The 19274-nt window shown below is 43.3% G+C and overlaps 1 protein-coding gene across 2 annotated transcripts in view; it reads right to left on the bottom strand.

Annotated features, from left to right (window-relative positions):
• Window positions 1-8510: 8510 nt before the first annotated feature.
• Window positions 8511-19274, bottom strand: part of Cacna1e (calcium voltage-gated channel subunit alpha1 E) — a 484040-nt gene continuing 473276 nt past the window's right edge. The window contains exons 48-49 of one of the 2 annotated variants that reach the window (XM_087581477.1): window positions 18631-18821; window positions 8511-16789 (exon numbers count right to left, since the gene is read on the bottom strand). In XM_087581477.1, the coding sequence (XP_087437603.1) occupies window positions 16247-16789; window positions 18631-18821 (734 nt within the window). In that variant the 3' untranslated portion in view covers window positions 8511-16246. 2 annotated transcript variants of the gene reach the window in all.

Raw genomic sequence — 19274 nt, forward strand, 5'->3', positions numbered from 1 at the left:
TGAGGAAATAATTTTAAAATTTTTATAGGATTACAAAGGACTTAGAAAAATTAAAATAATGTAGAGAAGGAAAGATCTGGAGGAATAACGTTAGTTGAACTTTAAGGCTATCAAGACAGTGAATATAAACCTTGGAACTACTGGACATTTTAAAGACTTCAGAATAAACTCAATATATGTAGTTGATGAACTTTTAAGCAAAGATCCAACCTAATTTAGTGAAGAAACAATATTCTTCTGTTTTGTTTTAATGGTATTAGAACAAATACATATTCAACTTAGTACAAAATATAAGGAAATGCAGAGGAAACTGGCAAATGGTTTGCAACCTCTCATCCCCTCCCTGTATTATAGACAGAATAAAGGTCCATGTTCATGTTCTTTGAGTCTGTGAACTTGTGAGGTTTCACAGCAAAGAGCAATTAAGGGACAAGATAGAATTAAGTTTGTTATTCAGCTAGCGTTGTAACAGGAAAGTTGCTTGAGTTACTTGCCTGGTCCAATGAAATCACAAATGTCCTTGACATAGCATGGGAAGCCACCGAAACCACCAGAAACATAGCATGATAAGGGCTTATGGTGATACTGCTGACCCTGGCTTCACTCTCTGCCTTCTGATGCACAAACAGTATGACTAAGGACCTTGAGCTATCGCCCCAGGCCTCTGACAGTGATGGGCTCTATCCTCCCTAAACCACAAGACAAATAAACTCCTTTCTTCTGCAAGTTGCTTTTGTTCAATATTTGGTCCTAGCCACTAGACAAACAAGCAATACAAAACAAATACATAAGAAGCCCTGAAGTTTAAAGGCTGGCTCCACAGGAATGGTGTGGAATTGATTCTGAATGTCCTGGGTCAAATTTTACAAAGTATAAAGTTCGGAACTTCATACTTGAGGTTTTTTGCTTTGTTTTCCTAGGGGACAATGTTATTAAAATTCCAGCTGCCTTTAAAAGGAACATCTCCCGCCCTAGCAAGGTCACTGTAGGGAGGTCTCAGTACTTTGTACACAAAATTACAACAGTTTGAACCAGTAAATGCTTCTAAGAACTGCTCAAGAAGGCAAAAAAATGTTTTAGCTTTCTGTTCTCTCAGAGTCAGTCTCAGCTACTCATGCATACCAAACCTTATAAATATGGCCGCTCTACAGAGGCTTGATTTTCCAGATGGATTGTGTTTTCCAGAAGGGAAACATGAAAAAACGTTTGCAAGGAGAAGAAAGCACATAATATCCCTATGCTGTAACTAGAAGTACATTGGACCAGGAAGGGTATTGAACAACACAAATTTCAATGGTCTTTGCAACAGCTTTAACATCTGGAAAGCCTATCTAATTGCAAACTTTGGACTCCACCAGAGACCTACTGACTCAAAGTTTTGCAAGTACTACCTAGAAATCAAGAAGCACCTGCTATGGTTGAGTATGAAGTATCCCCCTACATATTCTCACTGAAGTCTTGGCCTGTGCCTGGTGGCACTATTTGACAGGTTAGGACCTAGCTAGAGAAAGTGGGACCCTGGGAGCAGGTGTTTAAAGGCTGTGCCTTATTCTTTGTGGTTGCTCTGTCTCCCTGCTGCTGTGACGTGAGCAACTCTGCTCTGCCAGTTGCTCCTACTAGGATGTTCTGACTCCCTACAGATTGGTAATGATTGAAACAATGGTCATGAACTGAAATCTTTAGGGTAAAATAACTCTTTCTTCCTTGAAGTTGTCTTTCTTGGGTGTTTGTCACAGCAACAGAATACTGGCTACCACAGTGGCACATGTTGAGTGTGAGAACTAAGTAGAAAACCATGTAGCTTGTAATATCCCTTGCTTCCCAAATGTTTCTTAGTCAATAACTTCTTCCTGACTCTGGAGAACCTGGACCATCTTCCAGGTAGAGATATGATCTTGTACCTTATACTTTATGAAAGATTCAAGATATCCACTGGTTGGTTAGTGTAGAGTCAAGGAGAATCCCAGAATGTGAGATTTTTATTTTTAAAATTCAGGTAGTATGGGTAAGTAAAAGGAGCTGGTCATTCTATGAGGGACTTAACTGCTATGATCTGTTCACTACAGAGATCTACAGCCTCTCAGAGGTGCCTGTGAATTTCTCTGTGATGGATACACCTTCATGGTGGAGTATTTGCTTCCCCTGGGGTATCCCATGTAGCCATCAGGCAGCTTTTGCATTAAAGATATGATAAGAAACCAACTCTCCCACTCTGTGATCTTTGCATCTGTCAGTGCATTCCTGAGTTCTCCAGGCTCAGGGCTAGTTGTCAGGAAGGCTCTCAGCCACTCCCAGCCATCTGTGTAGGACTGAGAACCAGCATCTGTGAGTCATCTCTACCTCCCAGGGTGAGTTCAACCTCCTATTCCTAGGGAGGCATTTACTGAAGAGCGACCTCAATTAAGTAAAAATAGGTCTTGATTAGTGTATGACTAGCCTGCTTAGTTTTCTAATTAAAAAAAGAAAACGCCTTTCTTTTGTGCTTAGCAACAATTTGTGATGCTTGGTGATGGCAAACTTGTCATTTGTTCCTCTTCTTTTCTTCCCCCACCTTCCTTTGATTCTCCTTTCTCAAGAAAGTTTGTGCTGATGACCAATTGCCCAAGAATCTCTTCTAGATCTCCCAAGCTGCACAGCAGGTGACATTCAAATGTCTAGTTATTGCCCAAGGTTAAAGTTCCTGTCTTCCAGCTTAGATCCTGGAAGCAGATATTGTTGTCCCTGTATTCAGCATGCAAATCTAGGATGATGAGGTATATTAAAAACAAGGAATTTGGCCACCCTGTGCCTAGGGTCCTTGCTAACTCACCTTTCCCTGCGTTCCTCCTGAGGGAGACTTAATCAAACCCTAATGAAGCATATAGGTCTATGCTAATGGCTTTGCTTTGAATTCATGTTAAGAAGCCAGACATTATTTAAACTTCATGAGACTTTTCGTGCATACTACAATTTGTGAAGTCTTGTGTCTGATGTTATTGCATGGCCCACAGTATGCAAAATAAAAGTGACTGAGAAAGATAAGCCAGCTCTCATATGCCCAGGAAATCAAAAGGTGATCCTGTAGGGAAGGGCAGAAGCATGTGAGTCTTAAAGATTCTCAAGCAAAGGTACTTTGTACTGAAGGACCCAAGTTCTTACTGAAGTGTAAGAGCTATTGAGAGGCTTGGTCTGGTAGAAAGTAGGTAGGTTATAGATTTCCTGTGAAGGACCCTAAGGGCTTTCGTCAGCTTTACACCCACTGCCTCAGGTCAAGATTAGGCCAAGTACCAGCTTCTCGTGCCAAGGCTAGGCCAAGTTCCAGTCTCTTCCCACCCACAGTTCTCAGGAGGAGCAGGGACATTCTTGAAAAACTGCAGAATGTACTGATAGTCACCTGACCCTCTGGTCCCAGATTGAGTTCAAATGCATGTCATATGCTTGCTAGCCAATAGATTCAAAGGTCAATATGCTTAGCCAATAAGTTTAAACTGTAACCTTGCTGATGTAACCTGTACCCCTAAAAAGTATAAAAACTGCTTGTTACAGCCATCCGGGGTTGCCTTCTAGTCACCATGAGGGGCTTATTGGAGGTCAACCCCAATGCGCCAGAAAATAAACCTCTTGTGTTTGCATCAAACTACACTCTCATGTCTCACTTTGGGGGTCTCTCGGTAGTTAAGACTCACTTTGAGCCTTACAGTACCTCAAATAGGATACAAGGCTTCAAGTAGTGTTTGCCAAACCACTTGAGGTGTGTTTTGCTTTGTGCCTAAGATATTCTCCTTGAAATTGTTTAGGAGATCTATTTATTCTAAACACAATTGGGTATTTGAAATATATAATAGGATCACTACTGTGCTGTAATGAGTCTCAGTGATATAAGCCACACTCGGATGATTTGTCTGTTTACTGCTTAGGGTCTGTCCAAGGGATTTTTTAAATGAGACTTTGGTATTATTTCTTTTGGTGCTTAACTCATTCAGAAATCTTGCAAAAAGCTGAGCATGAAAGAAAGTCTATGTCAGTGAAGGAATTGTGATGTTGCCATATTGGAGTATCCTTTGGGTCTCTGAGCATCCAAGAAAAGGCAGGAAGGGCGAGATGGCTGGTCTGGTCAAGCTTGCTGCCCTTTTGGGTAACTACAGGTAACAGGCAGCTGGTATTCAAATAGCTGGTGGGGACCATCCCTAACCCCCAAGATATTAAACTTTTTATCCAGAACCTATGTGTGTCATTTTATCTGGGAGAAGAGATTGTACATGTGCTGAAGGATAATCAGTTCATGGAAGTGGACTGCAGGCAGATGCAAGGAAAAGCCAACACTCTGTAGTCCCACCAGGAAGCAGAAGCAGGGGGTTTGGAATTTTGGACCACATAGCAAGTTCGACTTCACTCTGAAACACTATGGACCTGGAGGATGAGGCTCAGTGGTCCAGTACTTGCCTAAAAATATGGATTTGATCTCTAGCACCTGCCCCCTGTACCTCAAAATAACCAAAACAAACCCCAAATCCAGCTCTTCCATTAAAGGAGCACAAGCTACTTCCTCCTGTACCTTTCCCTCTGTTCACTTCATTCCCCAATCTCACCCTTGGCAAGCCGGTCATTTTTTTCTTTAACACCTCTTTTCGAATACTAGTTCTCCCAAAAAGCCATTTCTTAAAACAAAACAAACAAAACAAAAGTCAAACGTTACTATCATTTTATGGATAAGAGGGGAGGCGTGTATACAGAAGTCAGAGGGCAACTCTCCTTTCATCTTACATGGGATTAGATACTCAGGCTTGCACAGCAAGTGCTCTTACCCACTGAGCCATCCCCTCACCTTCCACAAGGCCATTTCCAATCCCCTGAGCCACTCCTAGGGCCTTCCATCATGAAGTTTTCCATGGGCTGATAACTGAGAGAATCACCTGGCTTGTTCATTATTGAAATCCCAGCGCTAGGAACTAGTAGGTGGTTAATAAATGCTACTTGATGACTGAGTAGATGGACTTGATATGACAGCCCCTATGTTTTATTGAATGTTTATAATATGCATGGCAATGTGCTAGTTAGATACTTGGTGTGCATGGTTTCTAGTCCTCAAGAAAACGGTTCAAGTTTGGTCTTTTAATTTGCACTGTGCATTTGTGAAAATCACAAATTGGAGGCAGGATCACATAGCTGGCTCATTATAAAATGCGTAGCAGAAGTTTACCTACTACCATACATCAGCATCCTTGCTAGCCACATTGGTATGATGAGCCCTTTTCTCTCCCCTGCCCCATTCCAGCTATCTACACTGTTTGCTTATTAGCATCAAGGCATCTGATTTGGGGGCACAGCAATCAAACCTGTGTTTCTATTATGTCAAGAAATCAAGCTGGATTTTTTTTTCTTTTTATTTGATCATAAATCTTCCACTGAGTTCTTCTGATGCAAATAGGTCTATGGAATGGCTGGCTTTCATTTTTTCTCTCCTGTGCCAGCTAGCAGGACTTGTAAGCAGGCATCGGTGTGAGGCTGAAAGATGTGAACAAATTGAGATGTTGAATTCCCTTCTTCAGTGCAAGAGTTGTTCTTCGCCTGGGCACATTAGCAGAAGGCCCTTCTCAGTCCTTTCTCTTTTACATGGTTGTACTGGAGTCTCTAAGACTGCCTCAAAAAGAGATGTCATTGTTTGCCAGGAAACAGTTGTTCTAATCTCATGCCCTTTAGGCAAAGGTAAATAGTCCAGGCCACAGTTGATATCTAGTCTCTTTCTTGCTTAAGTATTCTGAGGTTTATTGTTCCTATAGGTTACAATGAAGACTACAGCTATGTTAATTTTATACATAGAGATGGTTTTAAATATAGAGTGGACAGAGGGCAGGAACCAATGTACTAAGGCATTGGAGGCCTCTCCCTGGATGTGCTTACATTGTTTTACCTGTGGAATCCTTTGGCAATTAGCTATAAAGGGTGAGCAATCAACTTATTTCCTAAATTGCTGGCTTATAGTAATTTTTATGGTCCACCTAAGGATGATTGTTTTTTTGTTTTTTTTTCTTTTTTTCGGAGTTGGGGACTGAACCCAGGGCTTTGCGCTTGCTAGGCAAGTGCTCTACCACTGAGCTAAATCCCAAACCCCAGGATGATTGTTTTAGTGGATTCATTTACTCTCTATTCTTTTTTGTGGATCAGGAGTGGGGATAACAGGTGGGAAGGGAATGGAAGGCTGAGATGGGATCTTGCTGTGTATCCTATACTGGCCTCAAATTAGCCCAGACTAACCTCAAGCTTGTGATATTCCTGCCCCAGCACCCCTGGTGCTAGGACTGTAGGTATATAACCATGCATTCCTCTCCTTTTCTTTCTTGTTTTTTTTTTTTTTATGGAACAAAAAAAAGTCACGCTATTGACCCTGAATTTATAGTTTATTCACACATGTCATTAAGTTGTATATTGCTTGACATTTTAAATTGCCTTGAATATTGCTGTTTATATGTACAGTGTTTTTAATGTTGCCATTAACTTTATTGCTACTTCTGCAATTACTATCTCCCACTAATGTTTCTCCCATTTTGTTATTAAATGAATATGGAAATTAGAAGTGGATAATACGCAAATTAGGGCTTCTTTCTAAGACAAAATGGAGGGAGTATTTAAAAATAGTTATATAATTATGATTTGCTTGCTTTTAAAAGCTCCTTTAGTCGCCTTTCCATAGAGGTTCAAGCTGTCCTCTGCATTTGTTTCATTAACTGAAAAGAAATACCACCCAGCTTCCTCTACTGGCTAGCATGTGGTCTTGAGAGGCTCAGCTCACAGGGATGGTGGGTGTGAGTAATGCCCCTCTGCGTGGTGATGAGGAAGGGAGGGATTATCAAAACAAGGGAGGTATCTGGCTGATATGTAGTAACTTACTCAGAACAGCAAGTCTTTGAGGTAGTTACAGTTATTGTTTTCTTTTAAGGATGCAGATCTGTTCCAGGACACACAGTAAATGAATGGTAGTGCCTAGGTGTTGACCCTCTGTGGGCTCTCTAGGTACCAGCACTCATCACTCATCATCTCCATCCTTTTTCTCTTCCTTTGTTGCTTCTCATGTTTAAGGTGTTCTAAAGCCATAGTCACATGTGACTTCTCTCAATATTTTGTGATTATGTTTTGCTTCAGTTGATTTGTTTTTACAGTTATGATATCACTGTGTAGCTCATGCTAGTCACAAATTCTGGGTCTCCCTACTTCAACCTGGGTATTGGGACAGAAGTATGCCACACCACATTTAGATCCTTAAATATTTACGCATCTTTGGTTTGGGAATTACCCTAGGTCTATAGCAAAAGATGCATGTAAGTCAAGTCAGAATGTGATATTCCAGAAGCAGTGTATGAGGTTAGGGCAGACCATCTAAATGTAACCACTTAGAAACTCAGATTATGGTGTAGAATCTAAAGACAAATTTAGAATAGTATCCATTTTTCTTTGTATGTATTTCATAGTATCATTAGCCTGTGAAAGGATATGGACTTCAGTTCAAGATTAGAATAAATTTGGAAAAATAAAAAGCCCACAACTAATTCATGTAACTTCCTCATAAATCTACTTTTGTTGAAGAAAACATTGTGTCATGCCATACCATGATGTAACAGGTTGACAAATGTGTTTCCAATTCAAACCATGGTTGAATCACTAGAACAATAGGATTAAAAAAACTAAAAAGTTGTTTATGAATGTAGAGACTTTCCATCCAGCCTCCAAAACTTGGATGAATGGCTACATACCACAGTTTTGAAAGGTTCAATCAGAAGCAAAAACTCTTGCCTTAATGAAATCTTGTATCTTAAGACTTAAAAGAAAATCCTTAACCAAAATACAAAAATATATTCTGAAATGCTGATTTCTATCTAACCATTAAATAGAAGTATTGAGGAGACAGATGGCATTGTCTGAAATGAGTCAAAGGAACTTATGGATGCAAGACATGGCTTTTCTTCCATTCATTCAGAAAACTACTGCACCTGGGTAAAAGGCCATGTAGACTAAAAGAGATGAGAGTATCTCCTCAGGCATTGAGGAGGAATTGGCTTTCTCCTGAGGCTGGCAGCAAGGCAGGAGGAGTTCTTCAGTCATCTTCCTCCTTCAGAATGGAGGCTCCTTAGAGTTTCTTAATTGCAAAACTCACAGCTCCATGTACTGGCTATCTGCTCCTAATCTCTTCCCCTCGTAGACTATATTCACCTGGCTAGAAACTTGGATTTGTTTGTTTTGTTTTATTTTTGCGTTTTTATTTTTTTGAGGAATCGGTTTATAGGGCAATTCATTTCTTTTCTTCCAAGGGAAGGATCATTTTTAATAGAAGGAAAACCTTTGAAGATCATCTTGTCCTGAGAACTTTAAGAATATCTAGAAGTACTTACAACTGGGCTAAACAGACCCAGACTTGCCATGATTACTGAGCCTGCTACTGTCCTTCCTATCAAGGCCTGGCCAGGCTTCCATCCCATGACTACTAATTCATCAGCAGGAACAAAGACAAGAGAAGTGAGGGGAATCAGGCCAATTGATTCTTTACAACAAGGTTTTATTTACTTTTCTTGACCCGCCCCCCCCCACAATAAAGTTGTTCATCTTTCTTTTATTTTTAATGGTTTTCCTTTTGGATCCAAACGAGCATTTATATTACAGGATATCCACCTGACCAACATGCACTGCTGAACTCCAGTGTTAGGCAAGATGCACCGATACTCGGGGTGGGCCAGCATTGGCTGCCATTCAACCACCGCTACTGCAGGAGTGTCAGGCTGGTGCACCCCAGTGGATGCTGCCCTTAAGGGGGCATCTCATGGGCTTGACTCACATGTTTGATAATGTGAGTGGCAGCATTTTTGACAACCTGAGGCAGAGCACCCAATTTCCATCTTGATCCAATCCTACGTGTTCATCTTCTAAGATCAAATCAAGGCCTTTCCTTGGGTCCCAAGGGATAGAGGGGATGACCTAGATATCTGTGATCACCTTCCCACAATGTTGGCCTTGGAGGTTAGTACCAGTGCACCTTGCCATTTGAAATCTATTCCCGACAAAACACCTCCTGTCCCCTTCACAGGCTCTTTCCCCCTCCTATGGCACATAGGCCACTAAGAAGGGTACTGTGCCCTCTCCAATATTGGCTTACTATATGAGTTTCTGAAGTCATAGATTGTCTTTGGGCTGCTGTTTTCTTCTCTATCTGTTGGGTCTGGAAAGGATGTTCATTAACCCATTAATCTTTTGGGGATGCAAGTCAGTTTATCAAAAGCAACCCCTCTGCATCCAATATCATGCTAAAGCTTTTACCCCAAATCTAAGTAAGAAGTAGGATACAAAGTCAAACATCTTTAAGCCTGTCCTCTTCTGGGACTTTTTTTTTTTTTAATCTTCCATGTCAACTTTGTCTTTGTTCAATAGTGTTTCTCTCTTTCTCTGTACTCATCCCTGGTATGGAGTGTCAAACATACTTGGCGCATTAAGTGTTTCTCCACTGGTGGTTTTTCTGAGTGAATTCTAAATCTTGGACTCGGTGTGAGTGGCCTTGAACTGCTTTCTAACACCTCCGAGAGGGAAGTTCCTCTGCAATTGCAGCACTTAGGGTGGCTTTGTAGAAATTTCAGATTGTTCACAAAACACCAGGATAGAAAAACACTGACTAAGGTTCAACCTGCAATCTAAATGTACGCCCCTATTGTAGCCATTAAAACACTATGCCTATGTTTTTGCTAAACCCATGGGGATATGCTTAATGGCCTATAACTTCATATCAAAGGTAACTAAGACCAGAACTACTGTGTACTTTAATTGGCAGTTAGATTACACTATTTAGCCCTCATTTCACATTACCATTTTAAAAATTGATTAATGGCACTTTGACACATTTAAATGTTTTCCTTGTTCATCTCATAAATATCCTTGATAGACTTGCTTTAAGTATTGGCTCTTGGGCAATATAGATCATCGCCTATAAGACACAAGAATGATGCAAAGAAAACAACTGTCATCAAATTAGGTCCAAGTCAGAAGTGGCAGATGAGGGTGACGGCTTCCTTTTTAGTTTGGGGGACATCGTCTGAGAGAACCAAAGAGGAAGTGGCAGAACTATGTGGCCCAAGTTCAAATATCTCCTCTCAGAATATAGAGAGCAACCTATTCTTATCTCTGAGAAACTTAGAGGAAGAAAAAAGATAAAATTCACTCATATTTCCAACCCAGGCTGGGGAAGATGCTTAGTTAGTCTTTGTTAGTTGTTGGTTATTCGCTCTCTGACTTAAGTGTCTACAAAGAGAAGACAATGGTAGGAAGTTTGTTGGAGGAAAACTCATCTTTTCTGATTAGTGAAAATACCGTGGATTAAAGAAAGGAAAAAAAAGTGCTAAGTGAGAATATGAGAAATAGAAGGCAGGAGTAAAGCAAACTTAGCCTCAGTCCATTAAGATGGAGGGTTCCTTAAAAAGATTAAATGCTTAGAGGAAATGCCAAGAATTTCCCAAGTCCTGGGTGGGATATAATGAGTGGGAGGTTTCCCAGCTTGACTCGTGGAGACCAGTGCTTTATAACCATTAACTCACAAGCCCTCGACACGCACACCAACTGGTCAAGCATCAGAATTTCAATTTCCCTAACAAGGGAAAGGAAATATATGCAACCTCCTTGCTGAAGGCACAGATGAGTTGTGAAGCCTGGATGGAGCGAATTATATTTAGCTTCCTGTGAAGTTCATTTGTCAGATTGTTACATTGTTTAAACTTATCTTCTTACCGAGGAATGCATTTTGTATTATGTATTGGGTAAATATGCTCTGAAATGATTCTGTATCTTATAATTTCCTTGACTTTGACTGATTCGGTGGGGAAGGCAGTTTTCCTTTTTTTTTTTTCATATACCTATGTTATATTTTCAGACCTTTGAAAGAGGGAGAGGCAGAATATAGGGAGACAAGGGTCCAAGGCCACTTAACAAGACAGAGGGTGGTCTGGATACGGAGAAAGGCAGATACAGTAACTTCAGGTTTTTGACTCAATTACCATAGCACTAATTTGATAGAAATTAATCTTAGGGGAAAAAAGCAAGTTTAGAACACTATACAGCACAGATCTATACTTCTTTGCTTTTCTAGAGTGGATCTGTTCCAAAATATTTAGATAGTCAAACAAAAACTACCAAACAGATAAAAATAAACATTAATCTCAATACTTTTACTTTATCTATCCAACTCCTGCAAAACTCCATAAACAAGAACTCTAAACCCAAGAATGTATTTACATAGTAGTAGCATGGCTTATTATAAAGTCTCTTTTTGCATCTGGAAGGTTCGGACACTAACCTTTCAATACATAGCATGATGGGAGTGTGTGGGCAGAAAGAAACCTATTAAAAATAGAAGCAATGGCCCAGACCTTACCAGAAATCCTATTAGACTTTGCTGAGAGCCCTCATTAAATGAGCTTGAACTTGAACTCTGTTCAGGGATGCTTTCTAGGTCCTTGGGATAGGTTGAACCAATTTGTAAATTTGTTCTTGTGTCATGTGACTTCTCTGGGATACACATGATACCAAATTAATAAAGGGGGAAATTCCAAAACAACAAAAAGAGTCAAGGAAAGGAAAATATGGCTGCCAGAAAGCAAATAGAGTTATTTTTTCCAGACTTTTACCCTCATGTAGTACATCTATGTACTATGGGTGTAGCCTGTGACAGCTGACAAATCACCCTAGTAATCTTTGGCCAGTGGAAAAGGTATAAGTTGATATTTGGAACAGATCTGGCTAGGATATTCTGGGTGGTTCAGAGGAAAAACTGCAAAAGGCTACTGATATAGATAGCACTTAACCTGGGGCTGCCTTTGATCACATTCATGGATGAGTTGAGTCATAGCCCCTAAGTTAATTTTGTTTAGCTTTTGTTAAAAGAAGAGTCTCCATGTGGAGACATTTAAAGACAACTCATCTGAACTGAACCAGATTCCTTGGTTCTTGTCTGGGGTTAATCCATCACGTTGTGACTGGCCACTTACATGGGGTCCCCTGACCCTCTTCTGCCTGCCTCATAACGTATTCTTGTTTCTCTTGGAGTATGCAACACTCTGGGGACCAGGAGGGAAGGACACACACTGTCTAGGTGGGAGAGGAAATCCTTCCCAAGGAATGGGCTGCTTTGCCTCAGTAGCCTCAGGCCTGGGGGAAGGTGTTTCAAAACATGAGAGACATGGCCCTATTATAGTGAGAACTGTGGCGAAAATGCTTTCAAGTCTCAGAAAATCTCTGCACATCAGGACACAATCTTATTCCCTTCCACTGTCCACATTTCCTTTATATATGACTGCAACTTTTTCAATGTTATATCCGAGCTAAGAAATGAAGTTTCCAACGTCTCCCTGCTCTATCTACCTAGATACTCTGTCCAAAAATTGAAATAGACATTATAGGCTTCAGAAAGAAATGTAACACAAAAATTCAGGTTTAAAAATAAAATCAAAATTGCTTGAAAATTTTGTTCTACTCTGCCAAAGAGACCTAATTTCTCTGTAGCGATCCTTCATTAGGTACATAGACCTGGGCACACGCTTTTACAGTTCACTTGAAATGGTCTTGTGACGCTCACCTGGTGAGCTTCAGACAACACTTCATTAGAAGGAAGCATTCCCTAACAGCATGACAGAGGCAGTTCCCTCACACTTGGATTTAACCGTCTCAGGATGTGCTAACATGCAGCAAAGCAAAGACAAGGCTGGAAGACTGAAGGGGCCCTCCAGTTCACACAAAGAATCTGTGGTGGTGGGGTATGGATGTAGGTAGCTGGAATATCGGGCATTCTTTGTGTGGCCTCAGAGTAAAGGGAGGAAAAGGTTCAGAACATCTGGAGTCTGCTTCAGGGAAATGTGAATGGGCCCTCAGTATGGAGAACAAGCTGGAATCAGAAGGGAAGACTGCAGTAAAAATAGATTCCTTAGGTGGAAGTGTGATCTAACCCCCTCCCCTTGGAAACTGTCATCATGGCTCATGTGAAGCCTGGTACTAGAGGGTACATCCATTCATGGACAGGTGTTTTCCTCACACTGGCTTGAATCTCCTATCCTTTTGAAGCTGTGCCCTCCTACAGATAGGAAAGTAGGGACATGATGAGCTGTCTGGAGCCTTCAGAGAAAGGGCATGCCCAAGCACAGTCATACCACCTCCCTGTCTGGCTTCTTCTTTTCATGCTCCCTCTTCTTCTCTCTCTTGTTTTGAGGTTGATGAGGACCAAATGTTTTTGCAAGGGTAATGAGATCTCTGACTAAAGAATTCATGCTGTGGTACAGGAAGATGCAAAGAGAAGCATGATCTTGGAGAAAGCAGCTTCCTTTTAAAGAGAGAGAGAGAGACAGGCTCTGATAGCTAGGAGGGAAAGCCCTGGTCAGCTGCAAGAAAGGAAGTCGGCAATCGACTTTATTAGGAGGCAGTAGGAAACTAGAGATTATTATGATAATGTGTTTGTGACTTAACAAAATTTCTTTTATGTTCTGGTCTTAATGAAGGGTAAGTATTGTCCAAGGCAAAAGAAACCCAGGGTAAGTTGAATAAAGAAATATGTTTCTAAGTTCACCAGTGCTAAAAACAAAATTAAACCATGTGGTCAGTTAAGTGACCACAGCTACAGTACTTGCTAACTTTACAATGCTCGTGTGTGTGTGTGTGTGTGTGTGTGTGTGTGTGTGTGTGTGTGTGTGTGTGTGTGTACATGTTCAGGGAATTCAAGAATGTGGTAAGATTTCAGACTTAGTGCATTTAGTGACACTATCCTTTGCAGATGAATTCCATATCTGTTCATTGTGCTGCCAGCCCACATTTCTCCCATTCCTGGGATAGCAATGCCATATCGCTGCAATTGACTTTCTCAAACAACCATCCAACAGGCTTGCTGGCTCAGAATGTTCATCCTGTCACAGGCTTCCCCTAAGGAAAGCTGCATGTCCAATATAGAGGAAAGCAATTTTGTGCACAAAGAGGCCTATAGCAGCACTTTGGCATGGGATGAGGCTGAGCAGAGAAAACCTTAAAGACAGCACAAGGCCCAGCATCTGTTTTATGTAACAATCACATACATCCCTTAGGATCATGCTTGTATTCTTAGCTGCCCCTGAGCACACAGGGAGACGGCAATGGAGGTGGAAGAGGAGGAACTGAGAGTGAGCAGGCCTTAGGTTGGCCTCACTGGTCACCTGTCGTGGGACTACTTTGGTTTGGGGCTGACCATGGTTCCTGGAAGCTCCATCAATACTCAGAAGAGAAGGTGGAATGTGGCAGATGACTATGGCCATGTGGATGAACTTGGCTTTTCAGAGCTGCTGCTGCCGTGTCAGCCCAAGGTTAGAAAGAGTGCGACAGAAGAATAGAAAGGAAATGTCATATGAAAAGAGAAGTTTCTTCTAGGAAATGCTGCTCCCATGCAAGAGTCCCAAAGGACTCTGCCCAGGCTAGAAGATAAAGAATTAATCCACTGAGTTTTCAGTGTGATGGCCTCCAGTCTCACTGGAGAGGGTCCCGTGCAGAGGCCAGAGAGGGCAGTCCTGCCCCATACCCTGCTCCCAGGCATCTGTTCACCCACTCTGATGATACTAGAGAGAAGCTTAAGGAAGCTTAAGTGATGCATTCCACAGAATGGAGCTCTTGACTGCATTGTTGATGGGAGCGATTGCGAAAGGGTCCTAAGTTCCCTTGATGCTTCTGGTTTGGGGGATTAGGAATGACTTAGTGGCCCGAGGTTGTCTTCTACCCATCCTTTACTCTGGGGAGGGACGAAACCCAGGCCTGGCCCAGAGAACATTCAGAGATAGTGGGAGTCACATCAGAGCCTATTTTACTAAAATCAGCAGCTCAGGTCAAAACTGAGGTATAATTAATTATCTTAAAGCATCCTCATCAACTGACTCCCCAAACCCCAAACCAAGCTGTGTGAGCTTTGGACTCAAGGACTTCTCACAGGGGATCCCCAGGCTGATGCCCTTAGGGAACATTTCCCTGTTTTAGTCTACCAGACTCTCTCATCTTTACAGAAGTCATTACATGGTGACACTCTGGGACATGTGTTCCCTGCCCATTTGGAGAAGTGGCAGAGAACATGTAGTTGCTAATTCTTGGCCATTCTGGGCTTGGCTTAGCACCAGCCTTGCTGTCTGACAGAGGCCTGCTGCCTGCCTCCAGCTCACTGTGCTCACAGCCCTGTCACCAACACTGAGTTCCTCCTATGCTTGTCAGAAAGCTGAGTCTGTCTAGAGTCCCTTTAGTCTTCTCCTCTACCTTGCCCCCACTGTTGGGGGTTCCTTCTGCCTACTACCTAAAGGGCAAGGCCAAGAACTGCATGGGGTTCCCACACTGTGGCTGAACCCTACTGGGTTTGGGACCCTAGCTGTTGGAATTAATATTACCCTTACCAGAGCTACAGGCACCTTTGTGGGCCCTGGAGAACCTCTTTAGCCTATCTACCACAGCACCTACTGTGTGAATGACAAATGTCAGAGTGTAGACTGTACCCACCAGCACCTCCAGTTCTTTTTCTTTGACCCTTTCTTTCATGGTACAGGCTGCTGGGCTATGGCTTTTCTCACCCAGACCAGCCCTTGCTGCTGTTGCCACAGCACCTTGGGCCCTTCTACTCTGGCCCTTCTTTTCCTCCCTCCCATCTCCCAATAGCATCTAGTGCTCCTGACTTAGCATGTGTCTCTTTGGGGGAAAGCAAGCCCCAAGATAATGCATGAGATGCTGCTGCTGCTGCTGCTGCTGCTGCTGCTGCTGCTGCTGCTGCTGCGGTTGCCCCAAGGGCAGCCAAAATGCAAGAGCTGGTGAGGAGATTCTTCTCCTGCTATTTCAACTCTTCCCTCACTAAGGTGCTGGGAAGTCTTCCCAGCTGCTCAGGGCAATGAGCTTAGACACAGGTCAGCCAGATCCTGTTGCAGCTTATTGAAAAGTGGGAAGGGGCAACGGAAGTCAAGCCACCTTCATGTCCCTTCTCCCATGGGAATAAACCCCCACATTCCTGTATTTTCTTTCCCCAGCAAAGAGGCAGGACTATGGCAGTGCCCATCTTGCAAAGGGAAATGATGCAATTTGGTGGGTTTGACTGGTTTTTCCATCTGTCTTTTACTTCCTCTCTTCTGAGGATGCATGGCGTCCTGTCCTTTCTCCATCTTCCTTCTCCCTCTTCCTCCCCCCCGGGCCGCACTGGCTTCCCAATTTGGTCTTGGTTTTCTCCCTGTGAGAGAAGAGCATGCATCGGAGGGGATGGCAGCCTCTAGCACTTATCGTCTTCTTCCGTGTCACTCAGGAGGTCACTGACAGCTCCACACATCATGCCAGGCCCAGGCCCCCCACGCCTCCGCCGCCGATAGTGCCCATTAGGCATCTGCCAGCTGTGCCGTAGGGGTGGGGCAGAGCCAATGGTATTGGACCGGCCCAAGCTAGTAGCTACGGCTGCCTCAAAGGTGAGTGTCTCCTCCTCGCCACAGTCTGAGGCGTGGGAGTCTTCATGGAGGGCCAGATAGGGCTCAGAGATGTAGTGCTGTGGGGAAGGGTGCTGGCCCTGCTGGGGGTGCAAGGAGTTGGAAGACTCGGTTAGGCAAGCGCTGTTGCTTTCCAGAGCTTGAGAGGCCAGTGGGGATCCACCCTCACTTCCATCAGGAGGTGGAGAGATGCCGCCAGTGTGTCTCATCAGGGAGCTGTAGGAGAGGAGGGGCCGAGGCTTTGGTGGCACAGGTGGGAGCTGGCGACGACTTCGTCTTGGGGTGCTGGTGTCGGAGATAGAGGGAATGGAGCTCTCACTCAGTGAACCTGTACCCTGCATCACCACGGGAGAAACATGACAGGTTAGATTAGGCACAGTGGGCCCTGTTGTTGATCCTAAGTTGTTATGTAGAAAGTTCTTTGAGTCTGGAAGTCTAGAGTAGTCTAAGAAGTAGTCCCCTGTACTACTCATACCCTGCAAGGGCTCAGGGATCAAATCAGTAGAGAATACATGCCATCTAGATCTCTGGAAATCAAGTTCAACAAATGATGCAGGTTTAGCAGGGCAGGGTTTCAGGTAGACCTGGGCATGTGCTCTAACTTACTGCTGTGACAATAAAATACCCAGGTGCCTAGCCAGGACATGGAAACTGCATATTATAAGGGCATAGAGGAATACCTGAAGATTTTAGGCAAAACAGGTCCCTGAAAGGATGCTCTGAATCCCTGTCTGTTTTGGGAAATGAGTTCTAAGCAAAAAGCAATTTTTCCTTTCCTTCCCTTCTGTAGTGGTGAATTGGGAGTCAAGTGGATGCTGCACTTGCCCAAGAGTTTTGGATTGGAGAATGAAAGACACAGACAGACAGACAGACAGACAGACAGACAGACACACACACACACACACACACAAATTTTGATATGCCTTGACTAGCTCAATGATTGGGCGCTTCTAAACCTCCCTGTGGCTAGCAAGCTCCCCTCTGGTATTCCTGAGGTATCTTTTAAAAATCTATATTTCATCTCTGCTACCCCAGACCCAGTAGAGGAAATGGCCCCTAGGGCCTCTTTCCTTCTCTCTCCCCACCCCTTACTTGTACAATCTAAAATTCCTGCCCCACTTCCCTGCCCAGCCATTGGCTGTACAGCAATTCTTATTACCAATCAAAGCCTGCAGGTGGCAGGGACCCTCAGACAAAGCATTAGAACTAATCCCCAACACCTGGTTTTCCAACTAGAGGATCCCATGAGATCTAAGGTGTCTTAAAGCCTGTTTTCTTGCCTCTCTGTTAGGGATGGCTTGCTGCCCTTGGCTTCTACAGCCAAGATGCCCTTATCTATTGGCTTGGCAAATGGATTCCAGCACTGGCCTCTCAAGGTGTGTGAAATTTGTGAGCCTGTGAGAATCTTCTGGGGTGGGGTCCTTTCAGATGTGGAATTCTGGGTTTGACTTTTTGTCTCATTGAATTATTCAAACTCCCAAGGATTAGCAAACTCCAGGGCCAGTTCTGTTCTGCAATACAATTTGGAAACCACTATTCCTTAGGTAAATTTCTCTACTGCTATATCTCAGAATTGCTTTAACAGTCTTTTGCTCCTGGCTGACCATTTCTAACCAAACGAGTCTCCCATCTAGACTCCAGGAACTTTGAGATGAGCTGGGGTTGTGAGAGAGGGACAACACAAAGAACACTGTCACACAGCTGACATTTCGTGGGCAGAGATTGGGAATTAGCAAAAGATGGAGAGATGATATGTGCTCTTTCTCCTGACATGGCTACATAATCTGGAAGCGAAGTGCAGTTGTCTGACTTGCAAATTCTGGCTTGAGAGATGGATTATCTTTGCAGCTCATACTGAGAATCACACCTTATGGCTGAAGGGCCATCTTTATTTCTTAAGTCCAGCTGAATTTGTATATCTGGATACTGATGACAGGCATGGACTGACTTCTAGATATTATCTTACTTGAGGGTTGGGGGGGCATCTCATTTCTTGTCAATTGCTGTCACCTCTGAATCTGCAAGCATAGAATAGTAAGCCTCTGTGCTCAGTGGTTATTTCTTGTGAACTTCAGGCTCTGAGCTCCCAGAGGCTGACACGAGGCAATGGAAGGCCCTCCTAGTACAGTACTCGCCCTTCCCTGACCTGCTAGAGGTTCAACTTCTCCATGTTCACCTGTCTGTTGGGGGTTTGTGACCTTCCCTCACTGGGTGACCTGGACTGGCGACGTTCTGGGGACTCCCAGTCAGCCTGGGTTCCTCGCTCCTCAGAATTGCAGCGGGAGACATCCGGAGAGAGGAGATGCTTTCGTTCTTTGGATCGGCCTCTCTCCCTGCCTCCTGAGCGGTGAGTGTCAGACTTGTGACCTGTGAAAGGTAACAAAAACAACTGGTTATTGATAATCAGCCCATTCTGGCTTGATGACACTGAACTCCAAGCCACAGATTCTACCCCAACCAGGGATTGAGCCAACCTTGAATTGATTGTGTTCATTTAGAATTCAGTGTTGAATCCTAAACTCCAGTGCAACAGAGACAGGATGTACAGCCTTTGGTAGGTGACCAGGTTAGGACAGTGAGGCTCTTACTATAGAATGAGTATCCCAGAGATAGTTTTCTCGCTGTCCCTGTTATCTACCCTGTGAGGACACGATGAGAAGCGGGAGTCCCCACCAGACACTGCTATCACATTGAGCTTGTATTTCATGGCCTCCTGAACTGACTGAAGTACTCTGGTTTCTCCAGGCAGATCAACAGACAACTTAAAAAGGAAATGGGATAGCAAAGGGAGAAAATTCCACTTTTCCTGAACAAGTAAGT

Source organism: Rattus norvegicus, chromosome 13 (genome assembly GCF_021556685.1).
Source record: "Rattus norvegicus strain SHRSP/BbbUtx chromosome 13, alternate assembly SHRSP_T2T, whole genome shotgun sequence".
Classification (NCBI taxonomy): Eukaryota; Metazoa; Chordata; class Mammalia; order Rodentia; family Muridae; genus Rattus; species Rattus norvegicus.